Genomic DNA, 24,790 nt, shown 5'->3' with positions numbered 1-24,790 from the left:
TCCGCTCTAATTAAAATGTCCCAGAGATGTGTGGTTCCTCTACTGATATGGAAAAATGAGACAAGATGACCAAGGCAAAGGGCTTTGGCTTGTGTCCATACTTAACTCTTGTGATTGATTTAAATTGCTGTGCTACACCACTCTCAAGGTTGGAAAATAATGGTTGTAAATGAAACTGTTGGAGGGAAAGTTAAAACTAAAGTGACTACAAAAATAAATATAAATATGATAACGTACAGGCAGAAAGCGGAAAGTTTTGACATTTTATTGCCATTTTTTTCATTATCTTCATCAATTACAATGAATTTAAAACAACCACTTCCGAAAAAAGAATAGATGAAAAGGGCTGACGAGGAAAAGACTGAGCTCCATCCCCTTGACAGTCCAAACACATCTCAAATTATTCAAATCATGTAACCAGTTATTATAACAAGGTTTGAATTGTAAAATCCATCACATCTCATCGCCACTTAAATAAAAGAAAATAATTATGAACACAGTTTTAATATCCAGTCAGATAATAAAAATAGGATTCTCAGTCTGTCTTGTCTCCGCAATATTTGTTAGAGAGACTAAATAATTCAAAAAGCATCAGGGTAGTACACTACTTCCTCGATCTCAAATTTCCTGATGTCTCCCAATCAAAAAGCTTCTGACATTCAAGTTTGTCATGCAAAGTTTGACCTATTCCTTTTTTTTTTTTTACCCAATTACAATTTGTATGCTCTTTTTTATGCCTTAAAATGGTGTACCATAAATATCGCATGTTTACTAGTCCAAATATGTAGGGTTGGCTGTAGTTTAAAATTGATTTCATCTATGGATGGCATACATACGTATTCTCATTTTAACATCACTGCTCACAAATGTAAAAGTGAGCAAGTATTCCTCCTCCAATGCTAGAGTGTGTTAATGGTTTGGGAAAGTAATTGGTGAGTTACGAGTTGGATGGATACCTTAAGTACTAGGGTCGTAGAGTACAGCCTGGTGGCACCCATCCCTCTCCAGGCCAACACATGTTCCAACCCGGTCTTAAATTGGGAACGTTGCACGTGCTAGGTGAATGTGCTAACCACTGCACTACAGAAACAGTTACCTCACTTAAAAAGTAATTGAGCGACCCCCCAGATTACTGACACGCAAAAGTGGCGCCCTACCGATAAAAAATAGCTACGTAATAAAATTAAAGAAAATGTGTACACCGACATGTAGAAGAGGTGAAGCCTTCACATTTTTTGGCTTGTGCAATCTTGATAACTTGCAAACTAAAAGTTGAAACACTCCATATCCATTTTGTCATCAAACCACTCGAATATTTTTTTTCTCCGTTTCTGGGTAATGTCCAAGACATTTTCCTTCTTCCCCACTCACGGGGTACTGAAATATAATTTAACAAATAAAAAGACCAAAATTCAGCACTCTTTTTCCGTAAATTCTGTCTTCCTGTTTGGCCTTTTGTGATTGTTGTTCCTGTATAAGCCACGCCCTATCCCCACGCACTGCCTACTATTTGCTACTGGTGACACACAACCAAATATGTTTGAGCAGATAGACAGACCCCCTTATTTCCGTATTTTGTTTTATAGTTGTAAAAACGGCTTGGATGTGAGTATATAGGGTAGGAAGAATATCAGAACATCATTAGGGAGAAAATGTGTGCCCTCCTACTGTGTGCTTGAGACAGAGCCACCCTAACTGTATTCAGTTGTATTTTGTAGCTATATATAAACATCGCAGCCTTGTTCAATAGTTGTTTTCAGCATTGTGTTGTTTGCAGAGGGAGTGTTATAATGTGTGTACTTCATGAGTAAAGGAGCAACTACCAAATTGGAGTAGACATTGTGATTTGTGGTCTGCTTTTAAAATGTAGAGGAGTAACAAACCATGTTGTAATGGCAGTTGAGTTCAGAATTTTGTTCATAATGCATTACAGTACTCGTTCCTGAGAAAAGTAATTGCGTTCCCAGAATGTGTTCCTTTAGTATGAGGATCCATTATTATGGTTGTTTCTGATTTTTTTATGCTGCATGTAGGATGACAAACACATGGGAGACACCGTTCTAAATTCTGGGTGTGTGAACAGTCAACAAATGACTGAAATACTCAACTAGACTAGCTGCTCTTCTGAGGTTTGATTTGTTTTTAAAAATGCACAGATGCCCTTTCATGCCGTCTTAATTTCTAAACTCTGACACTGAAAGCTTTCAAGTCGCTTTCTGTGCTCATCCATGGAGTCACACATCACTTTCTGCCAGTATCATCGGCAAATGTGGAAGTTGTGAGGCGGGTGCTGCACCACCTACTTGACTCGCGTGATGTACTTTTAAGTCCAAGTCAAGTTCAGAGAAAGAGGAGGCTTGTGTTGACCATATGGTAAATCTATCTGGCCTTTTAAAAAATCTCCTCTGCCAGTGTGGTGCAAAAGTTAGCATGGTTTCAAAAAGCTGCTGGTTACACTTTATATGTTGAATTTTCCGAGGTCCGCCGTCAACATGCTTGTGCTACATTAAAGCATCCTAGCCAGCAGTTAAGCAGCAGAGGCGTGTTCAGGAGAGTAATCAGACATGTAGTCGCTTGTTAATCGCTTGCCGCGCACTGCTGAACGGTTGTAATCGCTCACTGTGATTGCCTTACTGATCCAAAATGGCCGACGACAGTACAATGGATTTCGTTCTACAGCTTGCTTTGAGCGAGTTGGCTGATATGAGCGACAGTTCGCATATTGACACAGTTAAGGTTATCCTAAACGCAGTGGAAGGGTCATACCTGTCTTGCATTGTTCACAAACATTACCAGGCAATGTAAGACGATAAATTATATCGCCAACAGCACTCGTCAGGGTGAGATCCTCCATGTTCAGCACTGTCGACGCCATGTTGGAAATCAAAGTAAGCGGTCTTTCTCCCGTGATTACTCGGGCACGCGAGCGCTCAATAATCATTGGCCGTTCAGAAGCTAGCGATAGCTAGCGATAGCAATCGCTCACTCTCCTGAACACGCCTCAGGTGTACACTGCCAGGTGTTCCCATGGGTGGCTGTTGGTGTGAGGGAAGATGCTGAGGAGACTCCTAGCATGCAAAAGCAGAAAATAGCATATGGTTGTCTTATTTTTTGAGTATGCTGCATGCTCAACCGCACCTCAGAGTTTTTAAGCCCGACTGGCCCAAAACAGTTCAGCTCATTTAGCTAAAATAGTGAAAAATGGTAGATACTGTTAGAATTTTTTATTACAGTTTTTTTTTTAAAAGATGCATTTGGGTAAAAAAAAAACATTTCATGACCTTTTCTCCGTGCGACCTTTAGATGCACATTGGCAAAATTTTAGGGTGAATTCATGAAACTCAAATTTAGCATAAAGCGTAGTTAGAACAACCTTATACACTCTACCCTTTGCCGTTGACGTACGTAACTTAATTATTCCCATTTATCTAGATTGTTAACCTGTTTTTTCCCCATAAACACTTAAATTGATGAAAATGATCAGTGATTGCGTATTATTAAGTGTTTTGCACTTTCTTTTAAGGATCACTTTTAGTCAAATAAAAATTGGTCTGCTTTACAATTTATTTAGGAATTATTAATACTAAAATAGGAAAACGATTCTTACAATGAGAAATAATATCTACCAATGGAAGAAAATACATATTTTAAGAACTGGAATTTTTGCATTCTTTTTAAATGGATGGTTGAACAAAAACAACATGTAGGAAAAAAAAACTAAGACTTTTTGTATTGTATTCAAACATTTTTATGTTGAGTTTGTTGCAAAATATTTATCTATTTTCCTTTGCCTTTACTATAATACCAGAAGGAGGGCACGGTTTTGATTGGATTGATGAAACAAAACAAATAAAATGGTTCTCTGATTTGAAATTGATTTGACTTTGTTTTTTAAAAATAATTTAGTGCGCTATCATTGTAAATTTAAAATATACAGGTTGAGGTGGTCCTAACACACTTCTACTCTATAGCATATGAATATCCTATATTTTATGTTGATAATATGTGTATTATTTGCCCTCATTTAGACTTTAGATGAGGAGATAGCGTCATAATAGTCTGTAGTTTGCAATAGTCGTTAATCTGTGCAGCCCTTTGAGACTCTGTGATTAAGGGCTATACAAATAAACTTGACTTGACTAACACACAAAACAATGATTCCATTATAATTATTTTCTAAATAATAAATAGTATTGTTACTGTCTCCAATGGAAACCTATCCCATATGCTAATAAATATATAAATGCCCCAGGTCACTACTTGCAGAAATACAAGAAAACCGTATGATTACGGTTGTCTTCATGTGAATAAAGGATGCTGATGTGGGGGATGGAGTTTTATTTCATGGGCTGATTCCACGGTGGATTTTTGAAGGGGGGGATGACGGTGGCAGGTTGTGATGAGTGGGTGCTTGCTTCAAGCGCCAAGTGGATTTTTTTTTCAAGATGATTGGATAATAAGATTGAGGGAGGTCTCCTGCGTGTCATTCATGCATGCAGAGGCGGCATGTTACACCTCGTTGCATTATATTCATGAGCCAGCCAGCCATCTAGCAGTCTGCATCTTCAGCAAGATGCCGTATCCCGTGGCAACATTAGCTCCACCCCCATTTCTTTCCATCCCAACAACATATGAAAAGCCATCTGTGTTTTGAGCCCTAATCCCCATCCACCGCACACACCCCGCAGAGTCTGGAGGCTGCGTCTGCGCTTATGCCGGGCCAAAACAAAGAAGGCCACAGTGGACAGTCTGCAGTATTGCATGCGCCGCACTTCTTTCACAAACCCATTATTAATCATCGAACACCTTTCCAACGTCATCACCGGATCCCCACAGGATGCATGTGCACGGTTGACCCAAAACAGCTGGAGTAGCAGTATGAGTTTGATTCAAGTGAGAGATGTTTATGTTAAGTTTTTTTTTTTGGAGTCATATTATACAAAAACAACAACAAACTATTGTAACTATGGATGCTTACTATAGACTAGAGGTCAGGAACTTATGGCTCTTTTTCTTGAGTACATTTGGCTCAAAAGTAAAATGGAAACTGCGCAATTCTTTATTTTTTGTTGCATTCTGAGCCGATTGTCGCACATGCAAAGACATGACAAATATGTATGTTGTATGTATGTTGGTCCTGTATACAATTTTAACTTCAGTTTACTGTCAGGGTGTCACACCAACAGACCCAATTTTGGCTGTAAATCACTAAATAATCCTTTATATGGAATCTCATTAAACAATCTATGTTTATTGTTGAGACACTTTATGATGAAAAGCCACAGAATAAACTTTAAAATAAAACAAAAGTTTTACCAAGAAGCTCTAGCAGAGCAGTTTTATTAGGTGAGTGTTAGGAATGGCGAAAAATATACATACAACAAGACACGCGCACTGCCTCTTCCCGCCCAGCGCCGTCTGTATTGAAAGTAAATAATACGTTGGTATCCGTGTTTGCAGTATTTTGTGACATTTTTACGAAATAACTTTGCTCTTAACTTGTTTTTAAACAATTATTTAGGACAAAAATGAGCCTCAACTATTTCAAGTCACTGAAGGAGACAAATTTTAAGACTCTGGCATTGTTATTATTCATTATCAATTTTGTTTTAAAATATATAACTTGGCTCTCTAAATATATATATATATATATATATATATATACACAATTTTTGCTTTCATGTCTGTTTGGTTCCCGACTCCTGCTACAGACTTTGCTACTACTGGTGCTAGCCTGTGGATCTTTTATAATAACAATAATATTTATCATGGTAAATGTTATTAACATTTTGATTAATGTAAAAACCTTGTGTAATATATTATTATACTGTTAATAATGGTTTTTATTGATTAAATGTCATTATCAACACAGCCAATGTATTTAAGGTGGGTGCAAACCAAAAAAAGTCAATTCCTCTAAAGTTAAAAGGTGGGGTGTGTCGATTGCAGGGTCTTCCAAAAGTAGAAAGAAGAACATTTTCTTTATTTAGGTATGTGTTAACAATGTCAAACTGAGTTTTTTTTCACCTCGCCTATCTGCTTTTATCTTTTACCAGAGAGTGATTTGATGCTCATGGGTTTGTTACTGAGAATGAAAATTCTGAATGTAAGAAAAGGACCGTTTTAAATACAGTCCATACGCCAACCTAACCCTAACCCATCAACAATGAAAAGGGAAGAGTTTATTCTAGTGCATTTGAGAAATCCACAGACTTGCACGCACCACAAAAGTAGTTTGACAGAGGCTACGATGATGAATTAGGTCAGAAGATGGCGTCTGAGAGTAGAACATTTTCAAATTTCAGACAGCACCCGAACTTATGCGAGAACTAATGCTGCACTTTAGAAAAGTCCAGGAAAATATCATTGGAATGACACTCGTGGTGGGTAGTCCTCATCGCCAAGTGGGAGACAATATGTACCCCAACTTCGAACTGCTTCAGACGTCACTCGACAAAATGGCGATGCGCTTGGAAACACAAATGGTGAATGGTTGAACTGACTTACAGCAAGAATGTAACCAAAGAAGGCAGTTTAGTGTGTGCTAGTGACCTCTGCCGCTGTTTTTCCTCCACAATTTGAGTGCTTGAGAAAACAGGTTTGCTAGTGGTCCAAAATATCTTAATGGGCAAAATAAAAAAATTAAAACATTTTCGCGCTCAGCCATCTTTGGTGTTTACATTCGCTTGGAATGCCTTGAGGCCCTATCTGGTACCATTTGAGTGGGATAAGTCAGACTTCCTAATTTTCTGGAATGCAGCATTAGCCACTGTAAATATGAAATGGTCATCTGAGCTGTCTTTTTCGTCCAATTAACTTGTTGGCATAAAAAGGTATTTTACCCGTTACTTACCATATTTGAACCGATGTTGTTTATGAGGCAGATGTCACACACAAAAGCTCCTCAAAGTGACTCACACAATCTATGTGTTCCGCCAATCAAAATAACATTTTTGTTGTTGCTGACTTTGATTACTAAAATAGTCGCTATCTTGCTGCTCGCACATACTTTCTGCTTATTTGAGGCGTTACTACCTACAATCCACAATCTTTTTCTTTCAATCAGCTGGTATGACCCGACATGTATTCTGCTGTTCTCCATTAACAATCCACGCACAGCTAGGGTAGATCACACTTGTTTACAAGCATGGATAGGGGTCTATTGAGCAGGCTAAAATTTTGAAAAGAGGGGATATCAAAAAAGGCACACTTATGTTCATTAATGCTGCTGGCTGCTTTAACACGCTTCACTTCAAAGATGCATTTTAAGTAAGAGCTTAATCACCTGACTGTGCCCTCCCTTGAGACTGTGTATAGAGCTTGATTCAGATTCTTATTAGCTAGAGCAGTCTAAACATCAGAGACTTCATTATTGTCAGCTCATTGAAGTAAAACGATGTTTAATTGACAGTCATGTGCACCTACCAAACTTGTAGATTAGCAGAATGCTGTTCCAATTGAAGATCACTGAATTAAGTGTGTATGGAATTTAATGCACACAATGCAATCATAAGGAAAAATTGTGTTTAATAGGAAAATGTGAGTGTACAAAAAAAACTCATTGCCTTCAGTGTATAACAAAACAAAAGGAAAAGATAAATGCCATCGTGTGCTCATAGTTTCTATAAAAGGAATACAAAATCTGGTTAGGAATGTTTAAAACTTCATAAAGACACTTCTGCAACATTTTAAATTGAACATTGACTTTCATTCATGTATCCATTTAGAAACAAATTACAGCATACCAAGTAAGTAAGAAAGGTATTACAATCTGGCACTGCTCACAGTTGCTATGAGGTTAGGAATGTTGAAAACTTCCCCGCGACCCTACTGAGGATAAGCGGTGCAGATAATGGATGGATTTTGAAAACTTCATAGAGACACTTCTGCCACATTATAAATTGAACATCGATTTACATACATTAATCAATTTAGAAACAAATTATAAAATACCAAATAAGTAATAAAGGCGTAATAAACTGGCACAGTATGTCAACAATATTAGTCCAAACAATTAGTGCAACGAGGTTCAGCATCACATGAACATTGATTCATATTACAAACACTAAATGAGTCTATTGAAAGCATTTCAGTGATGATCAGCACCTTCGTTTTGAAATTAATCTGAGAGTCTTCAACATTCATTGTAACAGCAGAACATATGACATCCAGTGTAAAGGCTTTTGGTGAGATTGTGAAAATCCCAAGGTTGAAGACTACCCCTTATGTGATTAAGAAATAAAAGAATATCTAAGTGAAGGCATATAACTGAGATAATGCAACAATTACATTCTCAGCAGCAGCAGGTTTCATACCCAGATGGATGGAGATGAAAAGGGGGGGTTGTGTCATAAAGGGCATCTGTGATAGCGTTGTGCCAAACAAAATATCCAAGTGACTCACTGTACAGAAATAATGTCACTGAGGGGGTATTACGGATATTGCTTAATTAAAAAAAGAACAGGAAAAAAACCATTTCATGTAACTAGTCCATTTGCTAAAAAGTAAACTCCAATCTCTCAAAATCTCTGAGCCTGACTTAGCTTGAATTACGAATGTGTAGGGTTTACAGCGCCTTGATCTAAATCCAATCTCTAGATTAAAAATGAAAACAGAATTGTCAGTAGTCTGTCTCATTATAGTTTCACTATTTTGTGTGAGTCTTGGTCTTTTCGAACACTGACAACAACTAAGTGACTTATTTAGCTGCACAAAAAGTAATTTTATGAGGATATATTACATACGCTTATGATAATTCTTTGTCTTGACGTGTTGCTGAACTGTTGGTTTTCAAATAAATTGCGTAAACTGTTACACAGACACACATCCAATACTAGCATCTAATATGCATTGGATATGTAGATTTAAGATAGCAGACATTTGACTGTATTAACTGTGATGATTGTTAATATTTAATCTAAACTCTTGTTCCGTATTTAAGAGAAAATAAAACCTAAATCAAGCACGCGATCACCTTTTTAAACATGCTTTTTGTTTTTTGGGCTTTCTGAATATGGAGGTTGAACCATAAAACAGTTATTGTTAGAAAGTTGGGATCCAGTTTAATCTTAAATTAAGTTTCAATCATAAAGCTGTTAATGTGCTATGATTTCTAAAAGAGAAAAATAGGGTATTTTCCGGACTATAACACGTACCTTAACTCCAAATTTTCCAGAGATTCGAAAGTGCACCTTATAACCCGGTGCGCCTTATATACCGCGAAATACAGTGGATAAACTTGCAAAGGCATACAGTATTTATACGTGTGCATGACTACATGAGGTGTCACGGTATACTACCACAAGTTGTACAATGATTGATCAATCGAAAGACATGGCTGACCATAATCGCAAAAGATAGTTGTCAACGGTAATCGAACCCGTGTCACGGCCGTGATAGTGGCAACACTAACCCACAACACCTCCACCGGTGATACAGTTGACATACAAAAGGCATTGTATTTTATCTCATTACTAAGCTATTATCTCTCACTGAGCCTGAAAGTAATAGAGGACACAGAAAGTGTCCTGAAATATATAAATAATCGTGGAGTTCGATTCATCATTTGATATGCAGAAGGGTTTGTTTCCCTCGTCGTGCATTTTTTGCATTTATTAATATCTTCCCGGACGATTTTGTTTTCTCTAACTCTCTAACATACGTTTCTGGCAATGTGAGTAAAAGTAGTGTATGACATCTATATCAGTAGTGGTCAGGTTTCTGTGCTTTCACTGCTGCAACCCAGGTTGGATTCTCATTGCAATCAATGTTTTACGTTTTTATGCCAGCAACATTTTTAGACTGATCAATCAGTGCACTAGAATATACCGTAAGCTTATAAAATACATAAAGTATAAAAACGGATGTTTGCCAAATGTGCCTTAAATATAAAAAAAATAAGATGGTGCGCCTTAGAGTATAAACATGAATTACAGAGTAACATTATTGCCGGCGGCGCAGTGGTTAGTGCATGCGCAGCACAGTTCTGAGGTCATGAGATCGAACCTCTGAGGAGTTTGCATGTTTTCCCCGTGCTTGCGTGGGTTTCCTCCGGGCACTCCGGTTTCCTCCCACATTCCAAAAACATGCATGTCAGGTTAATTGGCCTGTCAAGTGAGTTGTCTGTCTCTGTGTGCCCTGAGACTGGCTGGCAACCAGTTCAGGGTGTCCCCTGCCCACTGCCCAAAGATGGCTGGGATGGGCTCCAGTACCCCCGTGACCCTACTGAGGATAAGCGGTGCAGATAATGGCTGGATTATTGCCGTATTTTCTGCTCTATAAAGTGCACAGGATTATAAGGTGCGACAGCAAAAAAGTTCTGTCATATATTTTTCATACATAAAGCGAACCAGACTTAAAGGTGCATGAAATTGATATTACAGAAAGTGATATAAAATAGAATGAAATTAAGACTAAAGTAAGATGTATTGTGTTTTAATGCTATAGTGTTTCATCGGATATACGGCAAATAATAGTGCGATGACTTGTCAGTCGATAAGTATCGCTGATTAAAATCGCAAAATTTGCAATGAGGATATGAACCCGCATTGCGGTGGTGAAAGCGCCAACACTTTACCATAAGAACACCAGTGGTCCAAATGACATTTGAAGGATATTAGAGATTATCATTATAACAATATTTTTACTCACAGTGCCTGAAACACTGATAACCATAGTGCACTCTGATATGTGAATAATAGGAGAGACTGTTTAACCTGTGCGTCAAAAACCTCTCTGTTTAATATGTATACGTACGTCAAACAGCTTGTATAGTATTTTTGAAAGACTATCTGTTTGTGTCTTTTGCAATATTATCGACACACAGGTGAAGAAGTAGAGATTGTTTAACCCATCAAAATGCAATATGCAAATCGGTCTTTCTGGTACCGTGAGTAAAAATAGTGTGATAATAAGATAAGCTTGAATGCCTTTTTGAATGTCATCTTTACCTCTAGTGGTCTTGTGTCAGCCCTCTTATCGCCTGAGTCCGAGTTCAAAACCATGCAATCTCTTACGATTAATCATTGCTCGATTATCCGTAAAACCTCTTTTAGTAACTTATACCTATAAATACGTATCCTGCAGTATATAAGGCGCACCACGTTATTAGGCGCACTTTCAAATTTCTGGCTTATTTGAGTTTCTTGGGTGCACCCAACAGTCCGAAAAATCTGGCTATAAGATCTGCCAGGATGTTTTTTACTGCGTCACCACAGGAATGTCAATCTCAATGGCTGACATCCGCGAGCGGGTGGAGTAGCGGCGGCCGGCATAGCTGGCTGTGTAACTTTGCGAAGGCGCGTAACTTTGCGAGGGCGCGTAACTATGCGAAGGCACGTAGCTCTGAGAGGGCGCGTAACTTTGCGAAGGCGCGTAACTTTGCGAAGGCGCGTAGCTGTAGGCTTGGCTTGCCCCCACCTCTGAGCCGTATCCATCCGGAGCCGAGATCTGAGACACGTACACTTGCTGTGGCGCAGGGGTAGCCACGCTCTGAATGTAGCCTTGCGCCGGAACATATTGCTGCGTGTCGATCACCGTGGGAGGGTAAGCCTGAGGCGCGTAAACCGGTGACGGCTGAAAACCGTTAGCTGTGAGCGGCTGGGCAGATGCGGAGGAGGACATGGAAGGAAGGGGCAACCAAAAGGGGGAAGGCAACTTCTTACACATGCAGTACCACATGAAGATGAACAGGGCAGCCAAGATCAGCCCCCCCGAGCAGCCGATAGACACGTACGGCGCAAAGCCGTCTGAGAAAAGGTTGCCGTATCGCTTGTTGAGGTTTTTGGTCCCGAACAAGAACCAAATGGAGGGAGCCATGGCAACTGCACCGCCCAGGAAGAGGAAGGTGCCCGCTACCAAGTGACAGCCAGCGCTGTTCACCAAGAAGCGGATGCTCTTGATGTCCGGCTCGGGCTTGTCGGAGCAGCAGCAGGTTTTACACATGCCTGTCATGCACAGCAGCAAGGCCACTGAGCCGAGTGACAGACCTGCGGGGATGCCGAACTGCAATAACCTCAGGTCCAGCTGATCCACTTTGGAGTACCACTGAAAATGTGAAACAATGATGGGACATTAGCATTAAGGTTACCGGACTATGAAGCAATTTTCTCTCCTGCACTAACATGTACACCAATAATGTGTTTGGTAGGATAGGTTATTCTCGTATCACATTGCATTTAGTTTTCCTTGTTAGGTGTGCAATGTGCAAAGACCTCACGCTATTTCGCGCTTCAGTTTCCGTTGGTTCACCTTTATGCGGGAACAAAATAATTAATATAAAAAAAATTGCATTCAAAAATCCAGCCAAGATTCAAGCCGATTTACCATCACCTGTTGAAATCTCTGATGTTGATTGGCCAATTTATGTCATAGCTTATTTCATACTGTACTTTGACCGGACACCTGCTCTGCATTCTCATCCATCTTGCTGATAAAGGGTTTGTGTCCCACGCACTTAGTCATGCCGCCTAAACTATGCATCGCTCTTCCTCTCTGTGCAAGGCTTTTAATCAAGATGCGCTGGAAAAAAAGAACATCGACAAATTAATGTCATCGGTTTCTATTTTTTCTCTCTCTCTCCACTTTAATAGACAAAAATATTAAACACTGTTTATCTATAAAATTAAACTGTTAAACATTGGTTCTCTCTCAGTCTGTAAGTCAACTTTATTGAAGACATCATTTTAAAGGTTCATGTTTTTTGCGTTGACTAGTGCAATTTGCTTTTTATCTTGTAAATAAAATTATTTCCCTTCTTTTTGTGACAGTATGGGCCAAACCATTAACTAAATGATCATAAATGTATTCTACACTGAATTATTGAACTATGAAATGAAATGACAGACTAATGTTCTGTTTTAAGTTTATCTGATAAATTGACAAAATAAATGACCTATCAATTCCTTATCAAAGTAGTAGATTGTTGCAACTCTACAAACACACTCACAAAACCAACGCCATATGATACAAGTTTGTTGAGGAAATCTAAAGTGGATCAGATTTATTCTGTGTGGAACACATATAGATTTCAACTGGCGTACCTCGGCATCATAGAAGTAGCACCCCGAATAGCCGTCCTGCTTGACACATTTCGTCCAAAGCCCGTCGTACACACTGATGTTTTTGGCATTGCGATTAAAGGTGACAAGTCGGGTGACGCGCCATTGAGGAACCAAAGCCGCCACGGCCAAGCCGGCCACTGATACAAAGGCGATGATGAAAGCAAAGGCGTTGGTGGCGTGGATGTCCCGGCACGACATTGTGCTTGGTTTTCAGAGGAAGTCAAGGGGAAAAGTCCCTGTTGAGGAAATAGTATTATGACCCATAAAAGCTTTACATTTTTCGTATCAATTAAGTGAAGTCACGTTTATTTGTATAGAGTTAACTATATACATATATATAATATATTGTTAGGAATTAAATATTAAAATGTATCTTTTACCAAATTGTTCGAATTAGTTATCTGACTCCATTAACCAAACACAACCTACATTCACCTAACAATGCGCGCTCGTTTCTTGATAGAAAAATAAACAAGAGACCGGCATTTCCACACGGGGGCAGATTTAATTTCTTAAACAATTTGACTAAGTGAACTCCATCGAATATGGCCAAATTAGTGTCGCTCGAGTCTCTGTCAAGCCTCCTCTCTCGATCTCCTGCCTTCTCTTCTCGGCCCACGTTTTTCCACAAGCTGGTGTGCTGGCTCCTCCCATGGGCGTGCCAGGAAAGCCCCCACGTGAGCCGCACCATCTCGGAGAGGAGAGCCCCGATGTCTGGAATTTGCCAAAACAACACCGAGCGTTTCCACGTCATCAGGATCTTGTTCTCAAAACATCGCCTGACTGTCCCCTATCAGAGTCCTGTTATCAAAACTCCCCAGCCAAAACATTCCGCATTTGGACAAGCGTGACCTGAGCCCACTCAGTGAAAATCTTCATTGCACTCAATAAATAACTTATAGTCAATCGTATAAAATCCCTTATAGTCAAATGTATAAAATCCTTCAATATATATATATATACTGGACTGTCTCAGAAAATTAGAATATTGTGATAAAGTTCTTTAATTTCTGTAATGCAATTAAAAAAACAAAAATGTCATACATTCTGGATTCATTACACATCAACTGAACTAATTCAAGCCTTTTATTATTTGAATATTGCTGATTTTGGCTTACAGCTGAAAAAAACTCAAAAATCCTATCTCAAAATATTAGAATACTTCCTCAGACCAAGTAAAAAAAATAATTTTATAACAGCAAAACTAAATCAAACATTTGAAAATGTCCATTGATGCACTCAGTACTTGGTTGGGAATCCTTTTGCACGGATTACTGCATCAATCCGGCGTGGGCAATCAGCCTGTGGCATTGCTGAGGTGTTATTGATGCCCAGGATGCTTCGATAGCGGCCTTCAGCTCATTTGCATTTGTAGGTCTGGTGTCTTTCATCTTCTTCTTAACTATACCCCACACATTCTCGATGGGGTTCAGGTCAGGGGAATTAGCAGGCCAATCAAGGACAGTGATGCCATGGTCAGTGCACCAGTTACTGGTGGTTTTGGCACTGTGGGCAGGTGCCAGATCATGCTGGAAAATGAAATACTCATCTCCATAGAGCTTTTCAGCAGATGGAAGCATGTAGTGCTCTAAAATCTCTTGGTACACAGTTGCATTTACTCTGGACTTGATGAAACACAGTGGACCAACACCAGCAGCTGACATGGCTCCCCAAACCATTGCTGACTGTGGGAACTTCACACTGGATTTCAAGCAACTTGGATTTTGCTCTTCTCCAGCCTTTTTCCAGACTCTGGCGCCCTGACTTCCAAATGAAATGCAAAACTTGCTTTCGTCTGAAAAGAGGACTTTGGACCACTCTGCAACTGTCCAGTGCTTCTTCTCCATAGCCCAAGTCAGACGCTTCTTCCGTTGTCTTGAGTTCAGAAGTGGCTTGACCATGGGAATACGGCTATTGTAGCCCATTTCCCGGACACGTCTGTGAACTGTGGCTTTTGATACCTGGACTCCAGCTTCAGCCCACTGTCTTTGAAGCTCCCCCAAATTCTGGAAGCGGCTCTTCTTCACAATTTTGTTAAGGCTGCGGTCATCTCTCTTGGTTGTGCAGCGTTTCCGGACACATTTTTCCCTTCCAACAGACTTTTTGTGGATATGCTTTGAAACTGCACACTGTGAACAGCCTGCTCTTTGAGAAATTTCTTTTTGTGTCTTACCCTCCTGATGGAGGGTATTAATGATGGTCCTCTGGACAGCAGTCCGATCAGCAGTGATTTAGTTTACTGAACCAAGCTGAGTGTTTTTAAGGCTCAGGAAACCCTCGCAAGGTGTTTCGAGTTAAATAGATGATTCAGGTGATTAGTTGTATAGCCTACTTGTATACTTTTTCATGATATTCTAATATTTTGAGATAGGATTTTTGAGTTTTCTTAAGCTGTAAGCCAAATTCAGCAATATTTAAATAATAAAAGGCTTGAAATAGTTCAGTTGATGTGTAATGAATCCAGAATGTATGACATTTTTGTTTTTTTAATTGCATTACAGAAAATAAAGAACTTTATCACAATATTCTAATTTTCTGAGACAGTCCAGTATATATATATATATATATATATATATATATATATATATAATGTATTATCATTGGTCTCAGCATTGTGAAACAATGTATGCAACGAGATATGACATGGCACTCCAGGGCAAAACGTCATATGAAGACTTAAGAGAAAAAAGATTTTTTTTAAAATAGAAAGAATAGGCAAAAATAGTAACAATAAAAAAAAATAATTACAACATTGTGCTTAGAAAAACTGGCCTAAGTTGAAATAATAATGCAATGAAGAACACACACAAACACACATTTTTTTTTTCAGTTTCGTGCAATAGTATATATATTCTTCACTGTTTAATTTGGCAATAACAGAAAGAGAAATAGACCCGAAATTGTCACAAGATAATGTTACGCAGTTTTGTACGTTCGTTAAGGGTTGTGATGGTCGCAAGGAGTCTCAAAGGGCTGTACAGACTTAAAATAACACTGATTGTGTCTTTGTAAACCCTCCCTATTTTGAGCCAAATTATTAGTAGAAATAGAGCATGTTAGTGGGACATGCTTTATATATTAAAAAGAGAACTCCAGAGAAATAAACTTAAAGTTATAAAATCAAGTGATTACCTCGCCCTACATCACCTGATGGGAAAACAACACTAATGAAGTAAGTCAGAGGCTGACCTAACTTTGTGCGCCCCTCTTGTATTCCTATTCACCCAGTGTAGTTGACCTAATATCATGCGCCCCCTGGACAATGCTCTCATTTTATTAGCAAACAACGACTCTGTAGGCTGCTTGGAAAGTGCACCAGGACCAACCGAACAAAACACAATCAAATACACTATCAAGAAGAATTAAGCTGTTATTTCAACAGTTAACAAGTGTCAATTTACTTTTCCACATTCCTGTAAACCAGGGTTCTCCAATGTGGTGCCCATGCGAACGCCTTCATAGTCCGTGGACAGAAACATGACTCCCCAGTCATTTCTTTTTTTTTTGGTATTTTGATTTCTAACTGGCATGATGTTTTACGGGTGGACTTAACATGTAATATTTACAACCTTGGTAATGACATGGTAACAACATAAGCTGTTATCTTACAAATGTATATGAAAATGTTAGCCCTTCGCCCCAATCAATAACAAAAAGTAGCTCTGCTGTAAACTGTCTCAGTCCTATGACATTACTTAGTAGCTTGTTATGTGCTAGTGTTTGTACGTTAGTTATCAGACGTGATTCTTAGCTATTGTCCAAACTGCTCTAGTTAAAGTAATGTTAACTTTCAGAGCTTCAATTCACTTACCCTCCAGTTGGATTAAAATGCTGGATCGTAATTTAAACAAACTGAGCAAACCTTGGAGAGAACCTAATCGGTTTTGCTAATATTTCATCTTTGGCAATTTATGCGTCCATTGAACTTTAGAACATAAAATTAATGCAAAACTGCCATTAAAACTCATTATTTACGTCGTCTACTCATGTGCGACCCCCATTCAAGGTTTTTTAATTTCATGCTGAGGTTTTTGAGTTTTTCCTTTCCCTCATGTAGGTTATAGATCAGGGAATAGTGTATTAATAGTCTGTAGTCTTTACAGCCCTTTGAGAGTATTGTGATTAGGGCTATACAAATAAACATGACTTGACTAGAAAACATATTAACTGGACACAATAAAATAGGACTAATAATCTTAAACATTCAATTAATTACCAGTAAATTGAATGAACTAGGAAATAAGAATTTTGTGCGACACAGTTCTGAGGTCATAAGATCGAACATCCTGTGTGGAGTTTGCATGTTCTCCGCGTGCTTGCGTGGGTTTCCTACGGGCACTCCGGTTTCCTCCAACATTCCAAAAACATGCATGTTAGGTTAAGTGGCTGGTCCAAATTGTCCCTAAGTGTCAATGAGCGAGCAAATTGTCTGTCTCCGTCTGCCCTGCAAATGGCAGGCAACCAGTTCAGGGTGTCCCCTGTCCACTGCCTGAGGATGGCTGGGATGGGCTCCAGCACCCCCGTGACCCTACTGAGGATAAGCGGTGCAGATATTGTGGGCGGCATTAGCTCAAGAGGTAGTCTTGGGATCAAGAGATTGCAGGTTCGATTCCCGGCTCCTCCGTGTTATATGTCGAAGTGTCCTTGGGCAAGACACTGAATCCCTAATGCCCCCAATAATCAGGTCGGCACCTTGCATGCTATTGGTGTGTGGGTGTGAGTGTGTGAATGGGTAAGTATGAATCACATTGTAAAGCGCTTTGGGAGATCTTCATTGACTTGAAGAGCGCTGTAGAAATGCAGACCATTTCCTATTTACCATAATGGATGGATAGTTGTACATGAACGTAACAACAACAAAGGTCAAAGCTTTAGCCTCCATTTTGCTCTACGTTTACAAAAGTTATCGCCTCAAATGATCAAAGTAAATGATTACTCTGCCTTTAATAAGTAGAAAAAAATATCTGTCTTCCTTGATTAAAACACAATATTTTGTTGTAATAAGGTTTACATTAACAAATACAAAACTTTGCAAATAATAGCATGATGAAGTCATATTTCATCTGCTGTCAAATGTGTGTCAGAGCTGCGTTATATTAATGAAATGATCTATGTTTTACTGTGACAATATAAAACACAATTATAATGAACACCCGCAGTGGTAAAGGCTAATAGTGAGTTTTACGTGATATAGCCTCTGTCATGATCGAAGCGAACATAAGTTGACTAATAGCATCAAAATTCATTTTCCGGGGTACAGTTGATTCGAACATGCATCGTATTGAAATTAAAATTTAGAACAACTACTTTTAACTAAAGTGATCAGATTTTAACAGACTTCCTGATCCGAAAGGGACGCACGCATCCGTCCGTTTGCTAACATGTTAGCACCAATGCAACCTGTTGAGTCCCCGAAGTTCGCTTGTTAAAGGCGATAACGACCGCTTGTTAAAGGCACTCAAAAAAATCCGATCGTACCTTGTTCACCGGGAGAAAGCTATAATCACGTCGAATTTTGAGATTCGTCCCATTTGCTCATTTTGTACAGTAAAGCAGATCCGATCGTGCGCTTCGAGTAGAGTAGCTAGCATTAATACTAGAAGCGTAAAAAGGGAGTGAGCTTTCAGAAACAGTTTGCCCAAATTGTTGACTTGCAGGCCGCTCGCAACATCGGTTAACCCAGTGTTTTTCAACCTGTGTGCCGGGGCGCACTAGTGTGCCGCAAGACTTGTCTAGTGTGCCGCTGGAAATTGCCCAATTTTATTATTTTATTAGTATTTTATTATACCTGTCAACCTCCAGGACTCCATGCCCTTACAAACTGTCGTGTTTTCCCTTACAAAATACAAAATAATCTTACACCATGTTTTTTTTCCCAAATGTGTTTATTTATGTAGTTTAACATGTTATATTGTACATGTGTTTCGTTATATCATATATATTGTTAATTAACATTTTGTTGTGAGATCCTGAGTTGCTCGACATAAATGAGGTTTATTATAAAAAAAAGTTCAAAAATGAAGTAGCTTGGACGTTCACTGTAGAAGGAAAAAATATAATATCATATAATTAAGTAGAATAATACATTTTCTCCGGACGGTGTGCCTCAATTTTCTTTCGTGAAAATAAGTGTGCCTTGTGTCAAAAAAGGTTGAAAAACACTGGTTTAAGCTATACGTGTTAAATTGGCGGTCCAAGGGCCAGCTCAGGCCCACAGACAAATTGGATCCGGCCCATGAGACAGGGGTGAGAGAAGCTCAAAAGGGGAAAAACGGTCAAAATACGAGTTGCAGTTTTCAATAAAGCCAGGCGCCAACACCAAAGGAACTGTAGCTGTATTTTTTAATCTTTCTTTCTTTCATTCATTCTTTGTCTGTCATTCTTTGATACTCCCTTTCTCTATCTTCCTTTTTGTCTTTATATGTCTCTTTCTCCATCCCTCTCTTTTTTCTCTCTCTGTCTCTGTCTTTTTCTCTCATTCTTAAACAGCACATACAAGTAAGGGGTGTTTTGTTTTCCAGTTATCTATAGATAATTTGTTGAGGTTCTATTGTTCACACAGTTCTTTCTTTCCACTGTTTTTGATAGCATGTTGAGGCAAGGAAGTTGTGCCAAGAGTTATCCAAAAAGAGAATGTATTGTATCCTTTGAGTTTAACCACTTTATTCTCATGCACTTAATTACATTTCAATGTATTTTAAAAGCTTTTTTTTAACACTCCCGCACATACATAAATTATTCATTTGTTTTCAGAAAACGAATACCTGCTTGATTGTGACCTAACTACTTAATGGTGATGTGAATCCCTTTTTGAAATCCCCGGCTTCATTTGATCTTTCACAATGAACATACAAACGTTTTATTCATGAACCATAGGCTTTGGGAAAATACAGTTCGGACTTCCACTTAATTGACTCACTTTGAAGTGATGAAATTGACTAAACCCTGTAAAAGTTCACCTTGGCGCTAAAACAGTTTATGAGAGCCATCAAACGTGTTATTTTCAGCCAATCCTCGTCATGCTTGCAATTACGAGTCTTTTCTTGAGGTTGGGCCAAAGTGAAGTGATTTCGCTGAGGACAGATGATGACAAGGCCTCCTAGTGGCTAGCATGACTATCACCATCACAGTTTTGTGGTTTGACATTCAACTTTGTGGCAATATCAGGTTACGCTTCATGTCAAGTCAAGTCAAGTCAAGTCAAATTTATTTATATAGCCCTTAATCACAAAAATGTCTCAAAGGACTGCACAGGATTACAGTTACAAAATTACACAATTACCTGATCTTAAACCTGATCTTTTTTACATTAAAAAATCCGGTGGTGGGCTGTTGATTTTACACAATCGGCTCCATTCTGAATTAGTGACGTGTTCTTTTAAATGTGAGTTGGATCCTGGAAGTTAAATTTTATCTGTGAGGACTCGGGTTGAGAGGTGATTTGAGCCTTGCACCTAGTTGTCTGGGTCCGGAAGGGCAACTGACAACAATGAGCGCAATTTGCTCAGAAAACCGGCAACACGGACTGCGCAAGAGGGGGCACATAAAGGGCCTCACACAACACGTAGAGCCTGTCTTTTGTCACAAAATCTTAGTTAAACAACACTGTAAAAGCAAAAACAAAGTAGAACAATGAAGGGTGGATAACAATAAATAAAAAAGGCAGCCAGAGAAAAGCTCGGCCCGACCCCAACGTACCAACCTGGATCGAAATATAGGTTGGGCTCAGATTTAAGATCTTAGCTTTAGGCTGAATGCGGCGTACAAAACCTTTTCCCGCCCGCGAAAGGCTTTCTCGTTGTCCGACTTTTCGCTATTAGATCAACCTAATTTACAGCTAAGTTTCTTCAAGTTTAATGCTGTTGGCGCGATCGCTTTGGTGGATTACCGCCCCCTAGCCAAACATAGTTTGTGAGGCTGGTGACGTTTCTCAAGGCCCTCTACAGGGCTCACTGATGCCCACACATAATCTGATTTTCTTCAAAACTGATGTTACGGGACATAGCCTTCAGTATTTTTAATGAAGGCCTCCAGGTAGATGTATCTGCATATTGGTTGAGATTGGTTAAATGCTTTAATATGAAACCACACATCTGGAAGCAGTGCAACCCTGGAAAAAGCAATAAAAGGAAGCTAAAGACATTGATCAATACGTATTGATCATCAAAATATAGTTAAGCTCACATGATTCTGATATTTTTAGGCCAGCAGAAAAGGCCTTGCAGGCCCTCGCGCTCCATCACTGCTAAAATCACATTCGTAAAATTGTTTCGATTTTTCATTTTCAGAATGATGTCCACTTGATATACAAATCTGGAGGACCTGATGGACTTTATGACCTCTTCACTGGTAGGATTTATGAAAAATGATAAATGAATAATTGCCTTCTAAATGTAAGCACTAATAAAAATAACCTCCAATTAGGTAACCCTCCTAAGAAGCCCTTTCCCAGTCCCCCATTTCCTGACTCAAGACTTGTCCACAGGAGAAAGAAGAGACAGGTATATGCGACCCAATTAGTCAGTGTCCCATTTCTGTGTTTTGGTTTTGTTCAGAAAAGGGAAGAAACGGTTTCTTGTCCTCCCACTGAGCAGCCATTCGCTTTCCTCTTCTTCCCCTCCATGAAATATTTACAGTGTGTGTCATTGTCGTCATCATCCTGAGAACTGTTGTCATCTGTTTTTTTTAAAGGAGAACAAACTTTATTTAGCCAACTCAAGATTTGAACTTACTATGGTTTGAATGGCTCCATATTAATTTCATGAATGTGTGACATTCTTTCAGGCTCCGCATTTTTCACGAAATGTCGAAGATGAAATCAAATACATCGAGTTGATGGTTATTAATGACCATTTAATGGTAAGTAATACAAAGTACTTCCTTGGGTCTGATTTTATATTGTAAGGGGAATTAAAGTTTAAAACAACCCATTACAATAAAAAAGATGATTTAAATATTGTTGCAATTTAATTAAAAAATATCTCCGAAATAAATATGGGAAGTCAAGGGATTATTTTCTCATACCGTCTCCATTAGGAGAAATAACTCGACCAGGAAAAGGTAAAACAAACATTATAACCTTTCTAATGAATCTTATTTATCTTAACATAATCCTGGAAGGGGATTACCTCATGCGAGGTCCCTTCTCAAGGTTTCTTCTTTTACCTCATCTCGAGTGTTTGAGCTTTTCCTGGGCCTCATGTAGGTTTTAAATCAGGGGATGGTGTAATAATAGTCTGTGGTTTGCAATAGTCAGTGGTCTGTGTAGCCTTTTGAGACTCCTTGTGATTAAGGCCTATACAAATAAACATGACTTGACTTGACCTTTAATTGTCATGAACCACAACTGGATCAGGACCCAAACGCGTGACGTTACTCACACAAGCCTTTTATTTTACGGGAACTGGGGAGTCATGCACGTTAGGCAGCAGTCTGGCGTGAAATGATAGGAAGCCAGAGGCCGACGAGATCGATACCAAGGATACCGGGATGGGACAGACAGGATAGATAATGAAACAGGATATCGAAAATAAACAGGACAAACTAGACGGGAAGAGAACAAAGGAGGAGAGCAGTGAGGGGCGGGATGTAAAGAGAGAGTGCGAGAAAAAGAATAAGAACCAAATGTAAGTTTGTGTTGCATTCAAATAAGGTCTTTGGCAGTGGGCAATTAAAAGTCAAGTCAAGTCATGTTTATTTGTATAGGCCGTAATCACAAGGAGTCTCAAAAGGCGACACAGACCACTGACTATTGTAAACCACAGACTATTATTACACCATCCCCTGAGAAGTACTTTTGAATTAAACATTTACGTACAGGGCAGAACTTTTGTTTTAAATGCAATTTAATAACATTCTATTTAACCTTTAATTATTTTTTCAAACCTTCCTTCTCATGTATTTTTAACAATCAAAATACAATAAACATTATGATCGTTTTGTCTTTAGGGTAGGCTTACTCCCCCCCCCCCGAAAATCAATGCATTATCTGCTGTTTATCTATCCACTTCATTTACTGTACTAAATCCTTTATCCTGCAGACTTTCAACATATTCATTCCAACAAAATACATTTACAGTCTGGTATCGGTGAGTTACAAATCAGATAAGAATAATATTGCGGGATAATCAGTAGTAGTTATATTTGTTTTACACTTACTGAAGCAATGACATTTATACATATGAACTAAACAAAGCGTAGCAACTGACTGAAATTAATCAATCTTTTTTTTACTATTTGAAAGGTTTATTTTGCTAATCCAATATATTCATGCTACTTTTATTTTAGAACAGTTGCCATTAAGTCAATACCAATTGGAAAAATGCCCAACTTTTGATAATGTTAACCTAAAAACTTAGAACTGAGTCCAAGGGTGTCTGTTTGGTCTTGATATTGGACATTTTTTCAAATGATGACGTATAATTGGTGGTGAAAAAACAATGATTGTTCGATAGCCTTGACGGAATCAATATTTAGATGTTTTCTCAAACTGAAATCTTTCTTTTCTCTCTTCCCAGTACAAGAAGCACCGCCTCTCCGTCGGCCACACCAATAACTACGCTAAGTCTGTGGTCAACATGGCTGACATGGTAAGAACTATATTGATCGATCCGCCTCTCGGAAAGCCGGCCACAAGCACTTCCTGCCTGCATGCGTCGCAGAAATTTCTCGTTTAAACAGGCTCACTCTTGAGCACAAAAGTCACTGCAGGATCATCCATTTGTGTGCTTGGGTATGGAAATGCGAATGGTCGCCGGGTCACGGTCGTAAGCCGATCGCTTTGTCCGGCTCAGGCGGAAAAGGTCGAGCTTTTTTGTCTCGACCTTGAAAATTCTCATATCAAGCAGATTTGTCCTGGGCTGAATCCAATTGATTTTTCATGAGAGAGTTGAATTTCTAATTATCATCTTTGGCCTTGAAAATCGAAGTGACCTTACTTGTTTGCTTTCCACATTGTATTTTTTAACTTTTCATCAAAGTATGAATGAAATGGAGTGTTTCCTGATACTATATTACCCCGATTATTGCAGTTAATGGGGGACAGAACTTACTCTTAAGTCCAATTTAATTGATGAATGTAATGAGCTGCTAAAGGCTAGTTGTATCTGTAGCTGTGCTTCGCAGTTTGTTTGGGGTGGACACATTGATTTGTGCGCCCGCCCACCCCTGCTTTTTGATTGATAGCGTACACCAGCCTATCACAGCCGTACAAACAACACACAAAACCCTCCTTAAACCTGACCCTGTGATAGCATTTGCTGTGCACTGTGTACTACAGAACAAAATGCACGATACATTGATATCAATGACAATAAACACATCCCCGATGTCACGGTTGCCATGGCGCCCAATTGGCCCCGCCGAACGTGAAGTAGCAAGTTGTCTCTCCATGTAGTGTTTTATGGAATTATTATCCTCATTGAAAACTATTTTATTATTCTCTTTATCTATTCCTTTGATTTCCCCAGATTTTCAAAGAGCAGCTCAATACGCGCATTGTGCTGGTCGCCATGGAAACGTGGTCAGCAGATAACAAATTCAATATTGACGACGATCCGATGGTGACCCTGCGGGAGTTTATGAAGTACCGAAAAGATTTCATCCAGGAGAGATGCGACTCTGTGCACCTTTTCTCGTGAGTCGTGCTCTTATAATATATCATTTGGCACTAAAATTTCATATGCACGTGTGTCAAACCCACGGCTCGCGGGCCAAATCATCTCTTTTGG

The 24,790-nt window shown here is 39.1% G+C and overlaps 2 protein-coding genes across 3 annotated transcripts in view; one reads left to right on the top strand and one right to left on the bottom strand.

Moving 5' to 3' along the window:
- adam22 (ADAM metallopeptidase domain 22) overlaps nucleotides 1–24,790 on the top strand; it is an 89,657-nt gene that overhangs the window by 32,185 nt on the left and 32,682 nt on the right. For both annotated transcript variants that reach the window (XM_088327156.1, XM_088327157.1), the window contains 5 exons: nucleotides 21,350–21,410; nucleotides 21,486–21,562; nucleotides 21,846–21,920; nucleotides 23,579–23,650; nucleotides 24,530–24,696. In XM_088327156.1, the coding sequence (XP_088183282.1) occupies nucleotides 21,350–21,410; nucleotides 21,486–21,562; nucleotides 21,846–21,920; nucleotides 23,579–23,650; nucleotides 24,530–24,696 (452 nt within the window). The remainder of the gene's footprint in view (nucleotides 1–21,349; nucleotides 21,411–21,485; nucleotides 21,563–21,845; nucleotides 21,921–23,578; nucleotides 23,651–24,529; nucleotides 24,697–24,790) is intronic.
- Nucleotides 7,511–18,664, bottom strand: cldn12 (claudin 12). Its single transcript, XM_088327160.1, has 3 exons — nucleotides 18,540–18,664; nucleotides 13,041–13,297; nucleotides 7,511–12,045 (listed from the first exon to the last, which is right to left on the bottom strand). Exons 2-3 carry the CDS (start codon nucleotides 13,257–13,259, stop codon nucleotides 11,200–11,202), a joined length of 1,065 nt encoding a protein of 354 aa, XP_088183286.1. The 5' UTR covers nucleotides 13,260–13,297; nucleotides 18,540–18,664; the 3' UTR covers nucleotides 7,511–11,199.

The sequence above is a fragment of the Urocampus carinirostris genome, chromosome 2 (assembly GCF_059441175.1).
Source record: "Urocampus carinirostris isolate Australia breed hairy pipefish chromosome 2, RoL_Ucar_1.0, whole genome shotgun sequence".
Lineage (NCBI taxonomy): Eukaryota > Metazoa > Chordata > Actinopteri > Syngnathiformes > Syngnathidae > Urocampus > Urocampus carinirostris.
Note: the sequence above shows the minus strand (reverse complement) of the source record. Positions and strands in the feature narration are given on the sequence as shown.